The sequence below is a fragment of the Aotus nancymaae genome, unplaced genomic scaffold (genome assembly GCF_030222135.1).
Source record: "Aotus nancymaae isolate 86718 unplaced genomic scaffold, 86718_ANA_hifiasm-v0.15.2.pri h1tg000029l, whole genome shotgun sequence".
Lineage (NCBI taxonomy): Eukaryota > Metazoa > Chordata > Mammalia > Primates > Aotidae > Aotus > Aotus nancymaae.
In genome coordinates, this window is record NW_026988442.1 from 57,904,861 (window position 1) to 57,922,087 (window position 17,227).

The window sequence follows — 17,227 nt, forward strand, 5'->3', positions numbered from 1 at the left end:
AGTAATTGGTTATTGCAGGAATATAGAAAATCATAAAGAACTTACTAACAATCCCACTACCAAATAATAGGATTTTCTCTTTTTTTTCCTTTTTAATGACGTTTGTGAAAAGTAAAAAGTTCCTCTTCAAAGTTTGCCTTTTTGTTAAAGTGTAAATAAGTGTTAGAAATAATGGTTTATTTTAAAAACAAATTTCCTTCAAACTTGCTTGCTTTTTGCTAATAATTCTTTGTTAAGCCCTATGTAGCTGTTAAAGATAGTAAGGGAATAAGTACATTCTATTTCCTTGTACCTTAACCAAGTTATTTGTTCTGTCCTATAGCTGCTCAGACATGTCTGAACATCCCCATGCATTTCCTGGCTTACTGCCTATGCCTCTTCCTTATTTGGAAATGTTATTATCTTCCTAGTTTCCCATAAACCCCTTCCTTTCTTTGTTCTCCATCACACAAGTTTGCCTATTTAATAAAGTTTTAAGTTTTTAGCCAATGGGGATTAGTCTAGATTGTGTTGTCCAGCTCCAGCCAATGGAGATAGGACACAGCAGTAAGGCCCCAATGTGTCAGAGATAAAAACCTCTGCTTTTCTTTGTTCGTGGTGCTCTTGTGACAATCAGCTTCCAAGAAGCATCATTTCTGCAGAAAGTAAAATTGCCTTGCTGAGAAAATTCTTTGACTTTGCTCCAGTTCTTCTTTCTGGCACCAAGGAACAAGCATTTGCTACTAACTCTTTTAATTTTAAAAATAAGTAAAGTATGACTATTGAGAGATTTAGAAAATATATGTAAAAAATTAAATTACTCATAATCCTATCACCCACTGATAGCCTATATTAACTTCTACTTCAATATATATATACTTCTCTGTAACTAAAGTATGAAAAGATTTTAGTCTATTATTATTTTCCACATATATTTATTAATGAATAATTTACTATGTTATTCTTTAGAAATATAAATTTGAATATCTGTATAATTTTCATCTTGTTTCTGTATGAAGTCATTTAACCTGAGATATTTTTTAAAATATTCTTAATTTGAGTTAATAAATATGAGTTAAGTTAGATCTCTCTGTACTGCTTGCTCCATTTTTCTAGCATAATACTTGGGTTGAGAAAAAAGATAATATTTAGGGATTTGAAATATAGTTCTTATTTTACATCAGAACTTACTTCATAGTACAGCTTTCTCATACAATTTTCTACAATATTATGGTAATAAATGAAATTTAAATAGTAGAATGATAGCAATAATGAAACACATATTATGTTTCAACATTATTTTCTCCTGTAGAGAAATTAAAAATGTCAGAATTCTATACCTGGGGATATGATGTAGAAGAAATCTTTAAATTCATCCATCCAAACTTCTGCCAATCTCCTGTTGTTCTTGTTGATGACATGACCAGTGCCACCAGGAAAAGTGTATGGAGTTGCCTTCCGAAAAACATGACCAACATGGGAACAAGTAACAATCTCCAAGGAGCCTCCACATTGCCAAATCTGAGAAAAGGAACAATCATTATAAATAATGCAATAATATTGTATGAGAATAAGCCACTGAAGCTTAGGCCAAATCTTCAGATCTTAAATGTTTCAAGCATAATTCTGATGCAAAATTTAGAACTAGTATACTATACTTACTTTTGGCAAAGGATGCTAATTTGAAAGATCTTGATATAGTTAAATACCTGTAGCATTGGAATTATGTAGGTAAGATATAATTAATTTGTGTCTCTTTATTAGAGTACCTAATTTCTAGTTTTTAGTACTTAACCCAATTGCTAGTTAGTAGATTTGGTATCCAAATCTGCTATTAATAAATTTGTACTGTGGTCAAAAACTAAATTTGATTTGAAGAAAAATCAATTATTCTCCACCCATATGGAATTATAAATGATCATTCATTCTAAGCTGTTCATATGCCTCACATCTTAAGCCTTTGGACTTATTATTATGTGCTAGGATGCCTTTATAGGTGCTCAATGTCCACATAACCTTAAAAACTCATCTTCACCAAGATCATTTCTTCTAGAAAGCTCTGGGGGAGATTTAGTAATGTGTACCTTTTATAGTTTAAGTATGCTTTTATTGAAGAACTGACTGTAATTATTCACTTCCTTATCACTCCTTTAAAACTATAAATTCTTAGAAAATATACCGTATATTTCTCAGTATCCTAGATTCACGGTGTATTTAAGGCTAAGTATTATGTAAAGTATCCATAAAATACTTATTTCTGGCTGGGCACAGTGGCTCACACCTGTAATCCCAGAACTTGGGAAGGCTGAGGCAGGTGGATCATGAGGTCAAGAGATCGAGACCATCCTGGCCAACATGGTGAAACCCTGTCTCTACTAAAAAATACAAAAATTAGCTGGCTGTGGTGGCACGCACCTATAGTTCTAGCTACTTGGGAGGCTGAGGCAGGAGGATTGCTTGAACCCAGGAGGCAGAAGTTGCAGTGAGTCAAGATCATGCCACTGCACTCCAGCCTGGCACCTGGTGACAGAGCAAGCCTCTGTCTCAAAAAAAAAATACTTATGTCTATGAAATTACATTTTATAGCCATAGCTTATGCTAGTTGTTTATATATATGTGTGTGTGTGTGTATACATACAATGCTATACATACAATTTTATATATACATATATTAAATATATGCTACAGATTTTCTTGTCACAATAAATAGAAGTCATAGTTAATGCTATACAAAATTTGGAAGATATGGTTTTATACTGTAACTAACATTGTTTTCATTTGATACATCTAATTTAAGTCGAGTTACTATTTTTGAAAGGAAAATATCTTTCTGGCCATTTCCAGCCAGGTGCTGTAATCCCAGCACTTTGAGGGGCTGAGGCATGAGGATCACCTGAGGTCAAGAGTTCAGGACCAGCCTGACAAACAGGGTGAAACCCCATTTCTACTAAAAATACAAAAATTAGCCAGATGTGGTGGCACATGCCTGTAGTCCCACCTACTTGAGAAGCTGAGGCATGAGAATTGCTTTAACCTGGGAGGCAGAGGTTGCAGTGAGCCAAGACTACACCATTGCACTCCAGCCTGAGTGACAAGAGTGAAACTCTGTCTCAAAAAAAAAAAAAAAGAAAAGAAAAATAACTTTCCACCTGACCCTTTAGGTAATATTCAGCTTAGAAGAGAGCTGCTTTTGGACTTGGGTAGCAGTAAGAGACATTCACTTTTTTATCAGAAGATAAAAGATGATAAATAATAAGTTATAATAATAATGGTTTGTGCATTTCATATAAATCTATTCTTTCTTATTTTATAATTTTTTAAACAGTATAATGCTAGCAGAAAAATAGGTCCAACAAACACTGAGATGCAGATGAATATAAGAGAAGAATAGAAACCTTCATCCCCCTTAAAAGACAGGGAAGCTCATTCTTAAATAATCAAAGTATTTCATTGATTGATAACTCGCTCATCTTTCTAGCTTCATGAAATAAAAACCTTCTTGTAATTATGTACATTTTTACATTCTTCCTTCCTGTTAAAATGGAGGCAGTTAATCTTTATCCTATCGAAGACAAATCAATACTTCTTTTTCAGCCCCCATTATATCCCTTGTATCGTTTTTAAGGATGCCACTAATTTAGTCATTCTCCTTGCTTTTCTCCTGCAATATTAATCATGTTTCTCATTACTAGATTATGTGTATCTTTGCATAATACCTTTTAAAATCATCTATCTTTCAAATGGCTTAAAAATTTCAACAAGAAAAAAATCACTTGTTCAATATCTATATCTTAGATATCTGTTTCCTTTTACCATTAAATAATATAAAATACATATCATATATTTTATATATAATATATATTGTATATTTTTTGTCATGGTAAAATTATGAATTATAAAATTTTAGCATATTTCTTCCTAAACAACAGGTAGGAAACAACAGTGAAAGCAGCAAGACAATTAAGATTCCATTGAATAGACAGACGGGATTAGGACAAGGTGGCAGTGGAAACAGAGAGAAATAGTGCCTGGTTCCTAAAAAACATGTATCACTAATATGGTCAAAATACATTTTAGTGATACATGTTCTTTCCCTTCCTCAATTTTCATTTTTTTTAATGTATTATAAAAAAGGATGTTTAATTCTGTAGCTACCCACAATTCCTTTGGTCAAAATAACAAACATTTCTTGTTGCATTCATTATCTTATTTATTCTTTTCTTGGAGTCTCCTGATTTTTCTCTTCTTACACATTTATCCATTACTACTTTAAACTTGTATTTAAATGTTGGCCTTCCTCTTTCTTTAAACATTTCATGGGTGGTATCATTTGTTCCTATTACTTTACATAGAACCTGCATCCCGACAATCTCAACATTTACATCTCAACCCAGATCTCTTTTCTGGGTTCCAGACTTGTGTATCCTACATCTACTTGATACCTCCTATTGTATGTCCCAGAAATATACAAACAAAAATGTTCAAACTGGGTTTGTTGATTCACCCCTGTTCTGTCAGCCAGGTCTTATTTTTTTCTGGTGTGTGTGTTTTTTTAAATTGACAGTATAGTACCACCATTCACCCAGATAGTCAAACCAATAAATACATAAGTAAAGCAAAATAAATAAATAAAACTAGAACATAACATTGATTTATTTATTTCATCACCTGGGCAGCCATAACAAAATCCTGGGAGGCTTAAACAACAGAAATCTATTTCTCACAGTTTCAAGAGGCTGAGAAGTTAAAGTTTTAGAGGCTGGGAAGTCACACACCATATGTGAGGAGGTAATTAGGGCTTCAACACATGAATTTTGTGAGAACCATCCCTCTGTTTCCACTGCTACCATTCTTGTCCTAATCACCAGCATCTCTTGTCTATCAATTCAATAGACTCTTAATTGTTTTGCTGCTTTCACTGTTGCTTTCTACAATTTGTTTGTACAGAGAAATCAAAGTCGTCTTTTAAAAATTTAATTTTACTGCCCTGCTTAAATCCTTCAATGGTTTTTCATTGCACTGTGAATGTAAACAAAATCCATTAGCAGGGCTTCTAAGACCATACCTGATTCTCCCTCTCTGTCAAAAAGCACTGGTGATATTGGCCCTCTGCCACATTCTAGGATAATATACTACATACCTTTTCACACACCAAATTCTCAAATCTCCTTCCCCTGTACCTGGAATACGATTCTGTCAGCCCTACACCTTCGATGCCTCTTTCCCATACTTCTCATCTCAGCTGAAACATCACTTCGTCAGAGTTCTTCTCCTATTGTTGTATTTAAAGTAGCACCAACCCAGCTATTTTCTCTAAGAAAACTGTTTAGTTCCCTCTTTGCTTATCACAATCTGTAACTTGTTTATTTGTATACCTATACACTTTCTTTCCTCAACTGCAATGTAGACTCTAAAAAGGACAGTGGAGATGTCTGGTCATTTTTGTAGCCCCAGAGCTAAGCCCAGTGCTATATACACAGTAGATGTTTATATATGTTTTTTGAATGGACAGATGGACAATTCAAAATTAACTACCAAGATTAACATGAAAAATAAAAGACATTCCTGGTACAGTGATGAGATTTAAACAGACATATTTTTGTGCAATGTTAAATGGCATTTTTGTAGAAAATATCTTTAAAAGACTAGGTAAAGCAGTCAAGTCAAATGATACATAACTGCTGTTCCACATGCCTTGGGAACTAAGGAAGTTCTTTGGAGGTCACAGAATAACAAAGAAAAATTAGAAATGATTGATGGTTCATGGCAAACAAGACTGCTCAATGATACAATCTTAATTTTTAATGTGCTATGAAAGCTATTTAGCCAAGCTCACACAAATCTCATGCCTTCTCTCTCAAAATCGTGATTTAGTGTAGTACTCAAGCATTCATACTATGACCAGGACTTTGTAAAGAGTGTGCCAACTTCAGAAGAAATGACATATGACTTATTATACATGAGAAGAAATTTAAGGTCTTCTTTTTATTGTAAGGAATGCAAAGTTTTTGGTAAAGAGCCTTTTCCCTCCCTTTCTATGGAATACACACAAATGAAGAGCTTCTTTCCTCCTCCTCCCAAACAAGGGAGCTAACTGAATGAAGGAGAAACTGGCATTTCCCTCCCAGCTGGATACTTGTATAGCAAATTAGCATGCTATCCTTGTGCTGCCTTTAGAACAGAGAATAATGTGTTCAGAGAATTACATGACCCTAGTAAAAAAGAGACCACTTCCAATCTAGTGAATTCTGAAGATATAGTTGGGTTACATCGTACAGGGTTGTTCCAGCGGAATTGATAGGTACAGTGATGCAGTGAACCTGGAAGGAAGTGGTTTTTAATAGCAACTGGACCAGACCTTAGTCATTTCTGGGCTCTATAGAGCATGGAACATAGAAAAGAAAAATGAGCCATGGGATTATCAATATGGCAGATCAGCACAGAGGCACACTTTGAGAAAGGCAGTTAGGTGAAATAGGGACTAAGATCTCTCTCTCCAAAAGGCCCTTGGAAAAGAGAAGAAATAAAGGGTGAAGCTGAACACAGTTTTAGGAAAACAGTAAAACTATGTATGGAAGATAATAACCTGGGTAAGGCCACCAATAGCAAGTAGAACCATATGGAGCCAACGATGGCAAGCCATCATCAAACTTACCATGAAAGACCTGCCATTTTTCTAGACTTCCTATTTGACCCTACCTACTGGGGAAAGCAACCCCCAAACCCCTGCTCTTCCTCATTCCAAGCTCCTCTTTCATCATGGGCCTAGGGAAAACAGAGAATGTGAGCTCTGTAGTGCCTACAAAAATCAAGGCTTTACAGTGGATACTAGAGTTTTCAATAACTGACTGGGAGCAGTGGCTCATGCCTGTAATCCTAGCACTTTGGGAGGCCAAGATGGGCTGATAACCTGAGGTCAGGAGTTCAAAACCAGCCTGGTCAATAAGGTGAAACCTCATCTACTAAAAATAAAAAAAAATTAGCCAGGCATGGTGGCGGGTGCCTGTAATCCCAGCTACTCAGGAGGCTGAGGGAGGAGAATCGCTTGAACCCACGAGGTGGAGGTTGCAGTAAGCCAAGGTGGCACCACTGCACTCCAGCCTGGGCAACAGAGAGAGACTTCGTCTCAAAAAAAAAAAAAAATTTCAATAACTAAAAGTGACCACAAAACTAAATAATCAGTGCTAAATATAACATTAAGGATTGAAAATGAATATTCAGAGCATAAAAGCAACAATTGGGAAAAAATAACCATTTTAAATCTGTACTCCATTAAATTCAGACTAAGCCCTGTTTAAGATAAACTAGCAACTGACAGTTGTCCTCTGTATTCTCCATTTGCTTTTTACAAATATGGATTAGCATTGTGGTTATGTGAGTTAGATGCCCAGGGCTCTTTATTTCCAATCTGTTGCTTCTTGGTCTTCCCATAGCTTTTGGGTTTATTGGTTCTATGTCAGTATCAGGGCTCTAAACATAATACTCCAAAATATGTCAAGATGGCAATTGAAAAAACTGCAGTAGCCAGGAGGCCACTCTGACCTTCTCCCACCTTTCTCCCCTGAAGTATAGCCATAATGAGATTCTCTGACTTACTTTGCCTTAAAGAAGATCATATATTTGTAGGCCAAGAAGAATATGAACAAACAGACCTTGCTAAGAGCCCCACTCTTTAATTCCATTAGATCACAGATAATTTTTGTACAATCATACTTCTATATGACTGTCCATTCTTCTTGGATCCTAAGAATGAAAGCATTCATTGAGTTACGGAACAGATGCCTAAGGATAAAAATTCCTGGGTCTTTAGGTCTTCATTTCTGAAGGCTCTGATTTGACATAAAACTTTGGTTAAATAAATTTGTCATGATTTCCTTTGGTGAATCTGTCTGTCTTTTGTATAAGGGTGTCAGTCATAAACCTTGTGACAGACAGGGAAAAGATATTGTTTTGTTTTTCCCTACATCCTGAATGTGTACACTGAACAGGAAATGAAATCTGGTTTGAAATCTTTTAAAGGGTTCCAATGGTCTCATTCCTTTCCATCTTAATTGGCAAAGATAAGAATATACGGAAGCGCTGATTTTATGTTATCCTCCTGACATGTAATGACATTTTGTATGTACATGAAGGTATAACGCTGCAATGGTTGGTTATTTTTTTTTAATGGTTGATATTTGTAAGACAAGGAAAACCTGTCTGACTTTGATTCTCACAGATAAAGGCATTTCTTAAATATATTGAGGATAAATACAAAGAAGTGATGGCAACTGTTCCATAACTCAGTGAATACTGGCTCATGTTTTGCCTGTGTGCCATAGGCTACTGACTCTTGGAATAATGTGAGTGCTTCTCCCATCAGCCATCTGTGCTCACAGACTGTGTAGATAAATGCTGATAATGCATTTCCTAGGTAAAGTCTCTCTTCAAAATTTGCACAAAAATAAAAAGATGAAGGTTAAAATGCATAGCACTATGCATTAATTAGGTGAATATCTACTCATACTAAGTTAACATAAGAATAAAACATTTAATTTATGAAATATTGACCAGATAAATGCCATATATTTAGACTCCTGCGTAATGTGAAAAAATTAAATATTAAAGCAGAAAGAGCTTAAATTGAGTGGAGTCCACAATGACTACCTTGATTATTTCCTTTAGTGTGTACTCTCAATATTTTAAAAGGACGTGAGAAAAGAAAGAAACATGACCCAGTCATTAAGAACTTGGGCTATGAAATAAGGAAACATAATATTTCTACTGGCTCTTTCATGTACTATGTATACTTGTGAAAAATTATTAAAAGTCTTCAAGGCCTTAACATTCCCAGTGGAAAGTGGGGATAACAATGACTACTTCCAAGACCCTAATAAGACTGTATGTACAAAGAAACAAGGAACTATGCCTGGCAGTTAATATGGGATGAAGTGAAATGATAACTGGATATTATTTAACTTTTATTGCCATTGTTTCTCAGGGAAATCAACATCTATACATTATTAGCTTATTCTTGTGTTTTAAAAAGAATTTTTTTCAGGTCTTCAACATTTTTCGTTTCTTTAAAATTATAACATCAATATCCAGGGGTATGTACACTGTTCAGAGTCTAAAAGAATAGTCTATTCGCTTCTAATTAGAATACTGCATTTCATTCCCTGAAATTATTTTACAATGTCTGAACAAACAGTATAAGCTGAATAAAACATGATGTCTCATTCACATGAACAAGTGATATCTGAATTACTTTGTATCACTGAGTATATCTGATTGTTATTTTCTAGGCTTTCAAAAGATTAATATTTTATATTATATATCTTTCAAGTAAATTTGACCATGTATACAGTATAAACTATGCTATCATCCACAGGGAATTAAAGCTTGTCTTTGTTCCCAGATATTTTTATAAATGTCTTCTGATGATGGAGAAGGTTCTTAATCAAAATGTAAAATGCCCATTGCTCATTTGATTATCTACTTGATTTTCTTCCCCTGCTAGGAGACAATTAACTAATATAGTTTATCCTTTTCATGGTTTTTGGCACCTACGTCAGTGACATTTTAATTAAAGTTTATAAACTTCATAATCTCCACTTTGCAATCTCAGTTCTAGTGCTACTTTGTTTCCAATTTTACAGCTGTTGTGCCAAATTCATGCAGCTGCTTGTTTTTATATTAATCTTTATCTTTCCCCTAACCCATACACATACTACCTCTGGCACAAAGTCATTGTTTAATATAGCCTTAATGAAAACAAACAACAATAATATACAATGGAGACCATGTAGCACAATGATTATGAGTAGAGGCTATAGCTCCTGATATTATATCCCAGCTCTGCAACTTACTACCTGGGTGACCTCAGTTATGTCACCTTTCTGTGATTTGGGTATAAGACAGTAAAATGAAACTAGAAGCATCTAGCCCAGCAATCCTGCTAAAAGAACATTGTTGTGAGGATTAAGGCAATCTAGTTCACATAAAAACACTTAGCTTTGGAAAATGAATTGGAATGGAGTGAATGAGTGATTTATTGAGGAGTCATTCCAACAATCTAGAATAGAGATGATGACTTTGCCTATGCTGCTGCCAATGAAATAGAATTTAATAACTTGACAAAATTTGGGAAATTAAAATTAAGAAATAATATATGAGGGTATGTCAGCAACATGGTGAAAGAGCAGTCTCTGGGCTACCCCTCGTCCCACAGACACATCTAGTATACACCTACACATGAGTCTGTTCTCTCCAAGAGAAAGCCAAAATATAGATGAAAGACCCCCTACATGTCAGACTACTGAGAAATAATCACATCAAAATGGATAATGAAAGCAGAAATATACCCATACTCTAGCTCCACCATGAGCACAAAGCCTTACAAAGGAGAAGAATCCCAACTTCTAGCTTCTTCCTGAGGGGTTGAGGGGCTTGTACCACGTATAAAGTGCCAACTTTTGCGGTTTCTATGGAGGGCTTGGCTCTTCAATCACCATGCTTGATGAACCACAGGGAGAGGGCATCAGAAGATTTCTCTCAAGCACAAATGAAAAAAAAAAAAGGTTCATGCTATATGAGCCCTTCTAGCAACTGTAGCACTCAGGATTGGCCAAGCTTCTAAATTCCCCCAAATTTGGTCTCAGGTTTTCCCATCAGGCTTCTGTGGTTCTGGCCTTTTTTTTTTTTTTTTTGAGATGGAATCTCTGTTGCCCAGGCTGGAGTGCAGTGGTGTGATCTCGGCTCAATACAACCTCTCTGAGACTACAGGTGCACCACCACACCTGGCTATTTTTTTTTTTTTTGTATTTTTATTAGAGACGGGGTTTCACCATGTTGGCCAGGCTGGTCTTGAACTCCTGACCTGGTGCTCCACCCACCTTGGCCTCCCAAAGTGCTGGGATTACAGGCTTGAGCCACCATGGCCAGCCGGTTCTGGCCTTTCAACAAGCCAGTATCTGGGAACCTACAGAGCAAATAAAGAATAAACCTCCTCCAGCTTACACAGAAAGGAAGGCATGTCCTGTATGTACCTTCTTCTCTGGCTTGCTCCTAACTAAGATAAATTCCTGCAAAAGATCTGCTTGCTTTAATAGGAGAGTGGGAATTCTCCTTGCCTCCTTCCTTGGCTTGTTTTTGAGATAAATTTCTGCAGTCTCTCATTAGAGAGAAACTGGGGGACCTCTTCATTCCTGATTGGAAAAGTGGGTATTCTCTGCACCTTCTTCCCTGCCTTGTTTCAGTGGTAATTCTGGACTACATTCTTCCCCTTCTAGGAGGGTGTGAGGCTTCCACTTGTTTGAACAGGAGAATGGGCTCTCCCTGCATATTTTTCCTTAGCATGCCCCAGCAGTAAATCCAGATATGTAGACTCTCACTGGGAGTAGTTTCTGCATGCTTTGAGTGCCCCAACTTTTATAGCCTTTGCCCAAGGGACTGGCTCCTAAATCACCTAGCTACGGGAGTTGACAGTGCACTCTTGAGTCTCCTAGACAACAGGGAACAAGAAAATGAGGTTTAAACTTGAAAATGTTCAGCATCTCTCTCACCAGGCTCAAAGTGAGCATTCTGATTATGAGCAGAGGCAGCTGTTTCAGACTGTCTCCTTGGTGAAGGACAGAATAAGTGGGACATAAACTTTGGCTCTCAGCTTCTCTGCAAGAAAAGAAGGAACTGGAACACACATCTAACACCCTAGCCTCTCTAGCTGAATCTCAGGAGACTGGCATCTATTCCAACTCTCTCAAGGCAATAGCATGACTTGGCAATAACTAATTTCTTGGCTGTGTCTCCACCCAAATCTCATTTTGAATTGTAGCTCCCATGAGTTCCATGTGTCATGGGAGGAACCTAGTGGGAGGTAACTGAACCATGAAGGTGAGACTTTCCCATGCTCTTCTCTTGATAGTGAATAAGTCTCATGAGATCTGATGGTTTTATAAAGGGGAGTTCCCCTAACCAAGCTCTTGCCTACTGCTGTGTAAGACATGTCTTTGCTCCTCCTTTGCCTTCTGCCATTTTGTGAGGCCTCCCCAGCCATGTGGAATTATGAGTCAATTAAACCCCCCATGTGGAACTGTGAGTCAGTTAAACCCTCCACTGCTTTTTTTTAAATCACCTAGTCTTGGATGTTTCTTTATTAGCAGCATGAGAATGGGCTAATACAGTAAACTGGTACCATCACAAGCCTGGAGACTTAGGATAAAAAATTTTTTCATGAGCTGGTCCAGGGCCTTGTCACTTTGTGCAGTCTTGAGACTTGGTGCTCTGCATCCCAGCCATGGCTTAAAGGGGCCAACGTACAGCTCAGGCTGTTGCTTTAGAGGGTGCAAGCCCCAAGCTTTGGTGGCTTACACATGGTATTGGGCCTGCAGGTGCACAGAAGTCAAGAACTGAGGTTTGGGAATCTCTGCTTAGGTTTCAGAAGATATAGCGGAAATGCCTAGATGTCCAGGCAGAGGTGTGCTGCATGAGCAGAGCTCTCATGGAGAACCTCTTGCTAGGGCAGTGTAGAAGAGAAATGTGGGGTGCAAGTCCCCACACAGAACCCCCCCCCCCCCCGCTGCCGGCATTGTCTAGTGGGTATGTGAGAAGAGGGCCACTGTTCTCCAGACCCCAGAATGGTAGATCCACCAACAGCTTGCACTGTGTCCTATAAAAGCCACAGATACTCAATGACAACCCATGAAAGCAGCAGGGGCTGGGGCTGTACCCTGTATCCTGCAAAACCACAACGGTGGAGTTGCCCAAGGCCATGGGAACCCACCTCTTGCGTCATTGTGACCTGGATGTGAGACATGGACTCAAAGAAGATCATTTTAGAGCTTTAAGATTTGACTGCCCCACTGGATCTCGGACTTGCATGAAGCCTATGATCCTCTTCATTTGGGCTAATTTCTCCTGTTTGGAACAGCTGTATTTTCCGAATGACTATACCCCATTGTATCTAGGAAGTAACTAATTTGCTTTTGATTTTACAGGCTCATAGGCAGAAAGGATTCACCTTGTCTCAGATGAGACTTTGGACTGTGGACTTTTGGGTTAATGGTGAAATGAGCTAAGACTTTAGGGGACTGTTTGGAAGGCATGATTAGTTTTGAAATGTGAGAACATAAGACTTGGGAGGGGCCAGGGGTAGAAAAATATAGTTTGGCTCTGTCTTCACCCAAATCTCATCTAGAATTGTAGCTCCCATGATTCCCATATATTGTGGGAAGGACCTGGTGGGAGGTGTTTGAACTGTGGAGGTGGTTACCCCCATGCTGCTGTTCTTGTGATAGTGAATAAGTCTCATAAGATCTGATGGTTTTATAAAGGAGTGTTCTCCTACACAAACTCTCCTGCCTGCCTCCATGTAAGATGTCACTTTCCTCCTCCTTTGTCTTCCACCATGATTGTGAGGCCTCTCCAGTCATGTGGAACTGAGAGTCAATTAAATCTCTTTCCTTTATAAATTACCCAGTCTTGGGTATGTCTTTACTATCAGCATGAGGAAAGAGTAATACAGGGACCAATACAAGCAAAGGAGATTGTACAAACAGTGTTTTGAGGCACCTAGAATCTCCAGCCATGCTGATAGGGAGGAATATCTCCAACATAAGGCCAGTCTAGCAAGACTAGGAGAGGTGGTTCTTTAATGTACTGAATTCCACATAGAGAGTCAAGGAAAATGAAGAAATAGCAAAATATGCTTCAAATAAAAGATAAATCTCTAGTAGCCAACCCTATTGAAATGGAGACACATAATTTACCTGATAAGCAGTTCAAAGGAACAGTCATAAAGATGCTAACTGAGGTATGAAGCACAATGCATGAACAAACTGAACTTTAAAACAGGGACAGGAAATATTAGCACCAAACAGAAATCACTGAGCTGAAGAATATCATAATAACAATTCAAAAAAGGGGTTCAGTAGCCAGGTAGAACAAGCAGAAGAAGGATTGATAAACTTGAAAACAGGTCATTGGAAATCATCCAATCTGGGATGGGGGGAAAAAGGAAGGCAGTGTTAAGAGTCACTGGGCTGTGGTCCAGCTGGCTGTCAGAGGTGAAGGCAGGGTGGGCCCTCATTGGGGCAGCTGATGTTCTGAGAGTATGAGAGCCAGTATGGAATGTCTCACAGCTTCCAGCTTATGCAGCTCAATCAGACTGTCCCCGCTCTGTGGCCAGTGAGTTGGTGATCAGCTCTGCTGCCTTGGAGTTGCCTTTGGCAGAGATGATGGCTGCCTTTTTCTGATGTTGTCTTTTCCACCATAAATCTGACCCTCTCTGCTTCCTGCTGAGCTACCCGTTTGGCCTCCATGGCTTCTGCAAACTCCTTCCCAAAGGTCAGATGTGTCAAGGACATGTTGTCCAGGATGAGCCCAAAGGTGGCTGCTCACTCTGTAAGGTCATCACGCACCTGCCTGGAGACCAGCTCTCTTTGGGTTATCAGTTCTCCTGCATCAAAGTGAGCCACCACTGACTTGAGGGTCTTGGTAGTTATGAACGGCAGCACACAGTCATCGTAGTTGTCTCCAATGCTGGTGAAGATGTGAATGAACTGACTAGCAACAGGCCAGAAGAGGGTACAAAGTGTGATAGTGACATTCTGCAAATCTTTGTCACCGTGATGACTGGCACATTACATGGTGAAGAACATCAGTTAAAGAAAATTGGTTTCTGTACCCATGGGATGAGAAACTGAGTCCCTTCCCCTACCAGAATGTCCTGACCTCCACAGAATCAGTCAAAGATGGGAGCTCTGTGCCCCACATCCACATTGTATAAGGCAGAGTTCACCATGCCTCCTACAATAGCTAAGGCCAGGCCAAACGTGCTAATGGACTCAAACACACTGGCAGCCATGTTTCTTCTGCTGGACCCTCTCATACCTGCTTCCACTCTGACCATATTTTTATACATTCTTGTTTCTGCTTAGTGGTATCTTTTCCTTCAGGTTGAAGAACTCCTTTTAGTATTTCTTGTAAGGCATGTCTAACAAAATGAAGAGCCCAAAGCACATGATCATGTGAGTAGAAGCAGAAAAAAAATCTGACAAAATTCAATATCCCTTTATGTTAAAACCTCTCAAAAAACTAGGTATAGAGTACATGTACCTCAACACAATAAAAGCCATGTATGATAAGGCCACAGCTAACATCAGATTCAACAGTGAAATGCTGAAAACTTGTACTGTAAGGTCAACAACAAGAAGGCCCAATCTTGCCACTTCTATTCAACATAGTACTTGAAGTCCTAGCCAGAGCATTTAGGTAAGAATAAGCTAAAGGCATTCATATATGAAAGGAAGAAGTAAAATGATCTGTTTGCTGATGACAAGATCTTATATGTAGAAAACCCTAAAAACTATACCAAAAAATCTGTTGGAACTGATAAAAAAAAATTTGTAGGTTACAAAATTAAGATACAAAAATCACTAATATTTCTATACACTAATAATGAGCTATCTTAAAAAGAAATGAAAAATAACAATCCTATTTACAATAACATAAAAAATACTTAGGAGTACATTTAGCCACAGAGGTAAAAGATGTGTTTTTTGAAAATTATAAAACATTGAATTAAAAAATTGAAGACATAGATAAAAATATATCCCATGTTCGAGTAATATTGGTAGAATGTTCATACTACCTAAAGTAACCTACAGATTCAATGCAAAACGTATCAAAATTCCAGTGTTATTTTCACAGAAATATAAAAAAAATCCTTAAGTTCATATGGAATCAGAAAAGACTCTGAATATCCAAAGCAATTTTGAACAAAAAGAGCAAAGCTGGAGCATCACATTTCCTGATTTCAAAATATGCTATAAAGCTATTATAATCAAAAAAGCATGGAACTGGCATAAAAAGAGACACAGAGACCAGTGGGACAGAATCAAAAGCCCAAAAATAAACCCAGGTATTTATTAATTGATTTTCAGCAGGACACTTAATGAAGGAAAGAGAGTGTCTTTAATACGTGGTACTGTGAAAACTGAATATCCACATGCAGAAGAATGAAACTGGACTATTTCACACCATATACAAACATCAAGTCAAACTGGATAAAATACAGACTTAAATATAAGACTTGAAACTGTAAAGCTACTCAAAGAAAACATGGGGAAAAACTATTAGTCTGGGCAATGATATCTTGGCTAGGACTCCAAAAGTATAGGCAACGAAAGCAAAAAGAGACAAATTAAATTCCATCAAACTAAAAAGCTCTTGCATAACAAAGGAAACAACAGAGTAAGGAGACAACTCAGGAATTGGTAGAAAATATATGCAAACCATATATCTGATAAAGAGCAAGTATAAAAAATATTTAAGGAATTCAAACAACTTAATAGCAAAAATACTAAAAACCCAATTTAAAAATAGGCAAGTGATCTGAACAGATGAATCTCAAAAAAGAGATAGGAATCTCTAACATATATGAAAAAATGTGCAATATCACTAATCATTAAGGACATGGAAATTAAAACAGATATGACCTCACATCTATGAGAATAGCTGTTATAAAAAGATTTAATAATAAGTGTGATATTTCAGTTATTCTCCACATCCTCATTCTCCACATGAGGATGTGGAGAAAAGGGAACCCTTGTACACTTTCGATGGAAATGTAAATTTGTAGAGCTATTTTGGGAGATAGTTTGACGGTTCCTCAATAAGCTAAAACTGGAATTACCATATGATCCAACAATCTCACTTCTGGGTATATATTCGAAGGAATTGAAATTAGTATATGAAGGAGACATCTGCATTCTCATGTGGATTTCAATATTACTCAGAATAGCCAAGATATGGATGCAACCAAAGTACCCATCAATGGCTGGATGGATTAAAAAGTGTGATATGTATATGTACAGTGGCATGCTATGCAGATAAAGGAAGGGAATTATTTGGGATAATATGAATGGAACTGGAGGACATTATGCTAAATGAAGTAAGCCAGGAACAGAAAGATCAATACTTTATAATTTCACTTATATGAGGAATCTAAAATAGTCAATCTCATAAAAAGAGAAAGTAGATTACCAGATATTGGGGGATCAGGGAGTGATGGGGAAAGAAGATGTTGATCAAAGGATAAAAAAATTTCAGTTAGACTGGAAGAATAAGTTTTAGTCATCTGTTACACTGCAAGGTGACCAGAGTTGATGATGTATTGTTTATTTCAAAATTGCTTAAATAGTATAATTTTAACATCTCACTACACATATAAAAATAAGTTGGGGGGGTGATGAATGTGTTAATTGACATG

The 17,227-nt window shown here is 37.4% G+C and overlaps 1 protein-coding gene and 1 pseudogene across 6 annotated transcripts in view; both read right to left on the bottom strand.

Moving 5' to 3' along the window:
- The window catches only part of GALNT13 (polypeptide N-acetylgalactosaminyltransferase 13), a 598,306-nt gene that overhangs the window by 158,473 nt on the left and 422,606 nt on the right, over positions 1-17,227 (bottom strand). For all 6 annotated transcript variants that reach the window (XM_021665899.2, XM_021665898.2, XM_064382748.1 and 3 more), the window contains one exon: positions 1,320-1,500. In XM_021665899.2, coding sequence (XP_021521574.2) covers positions 1,320-1,500 — 181 coding nt within the window. The remainder of the gene's footprint in view (positions 1-1,319; positions 1,501-17,227) is intronic.
- On the bottom strand, positions 14,041-14,821 carry LOC105718966 (prohibitin 1-like; annotated as a pseudogene).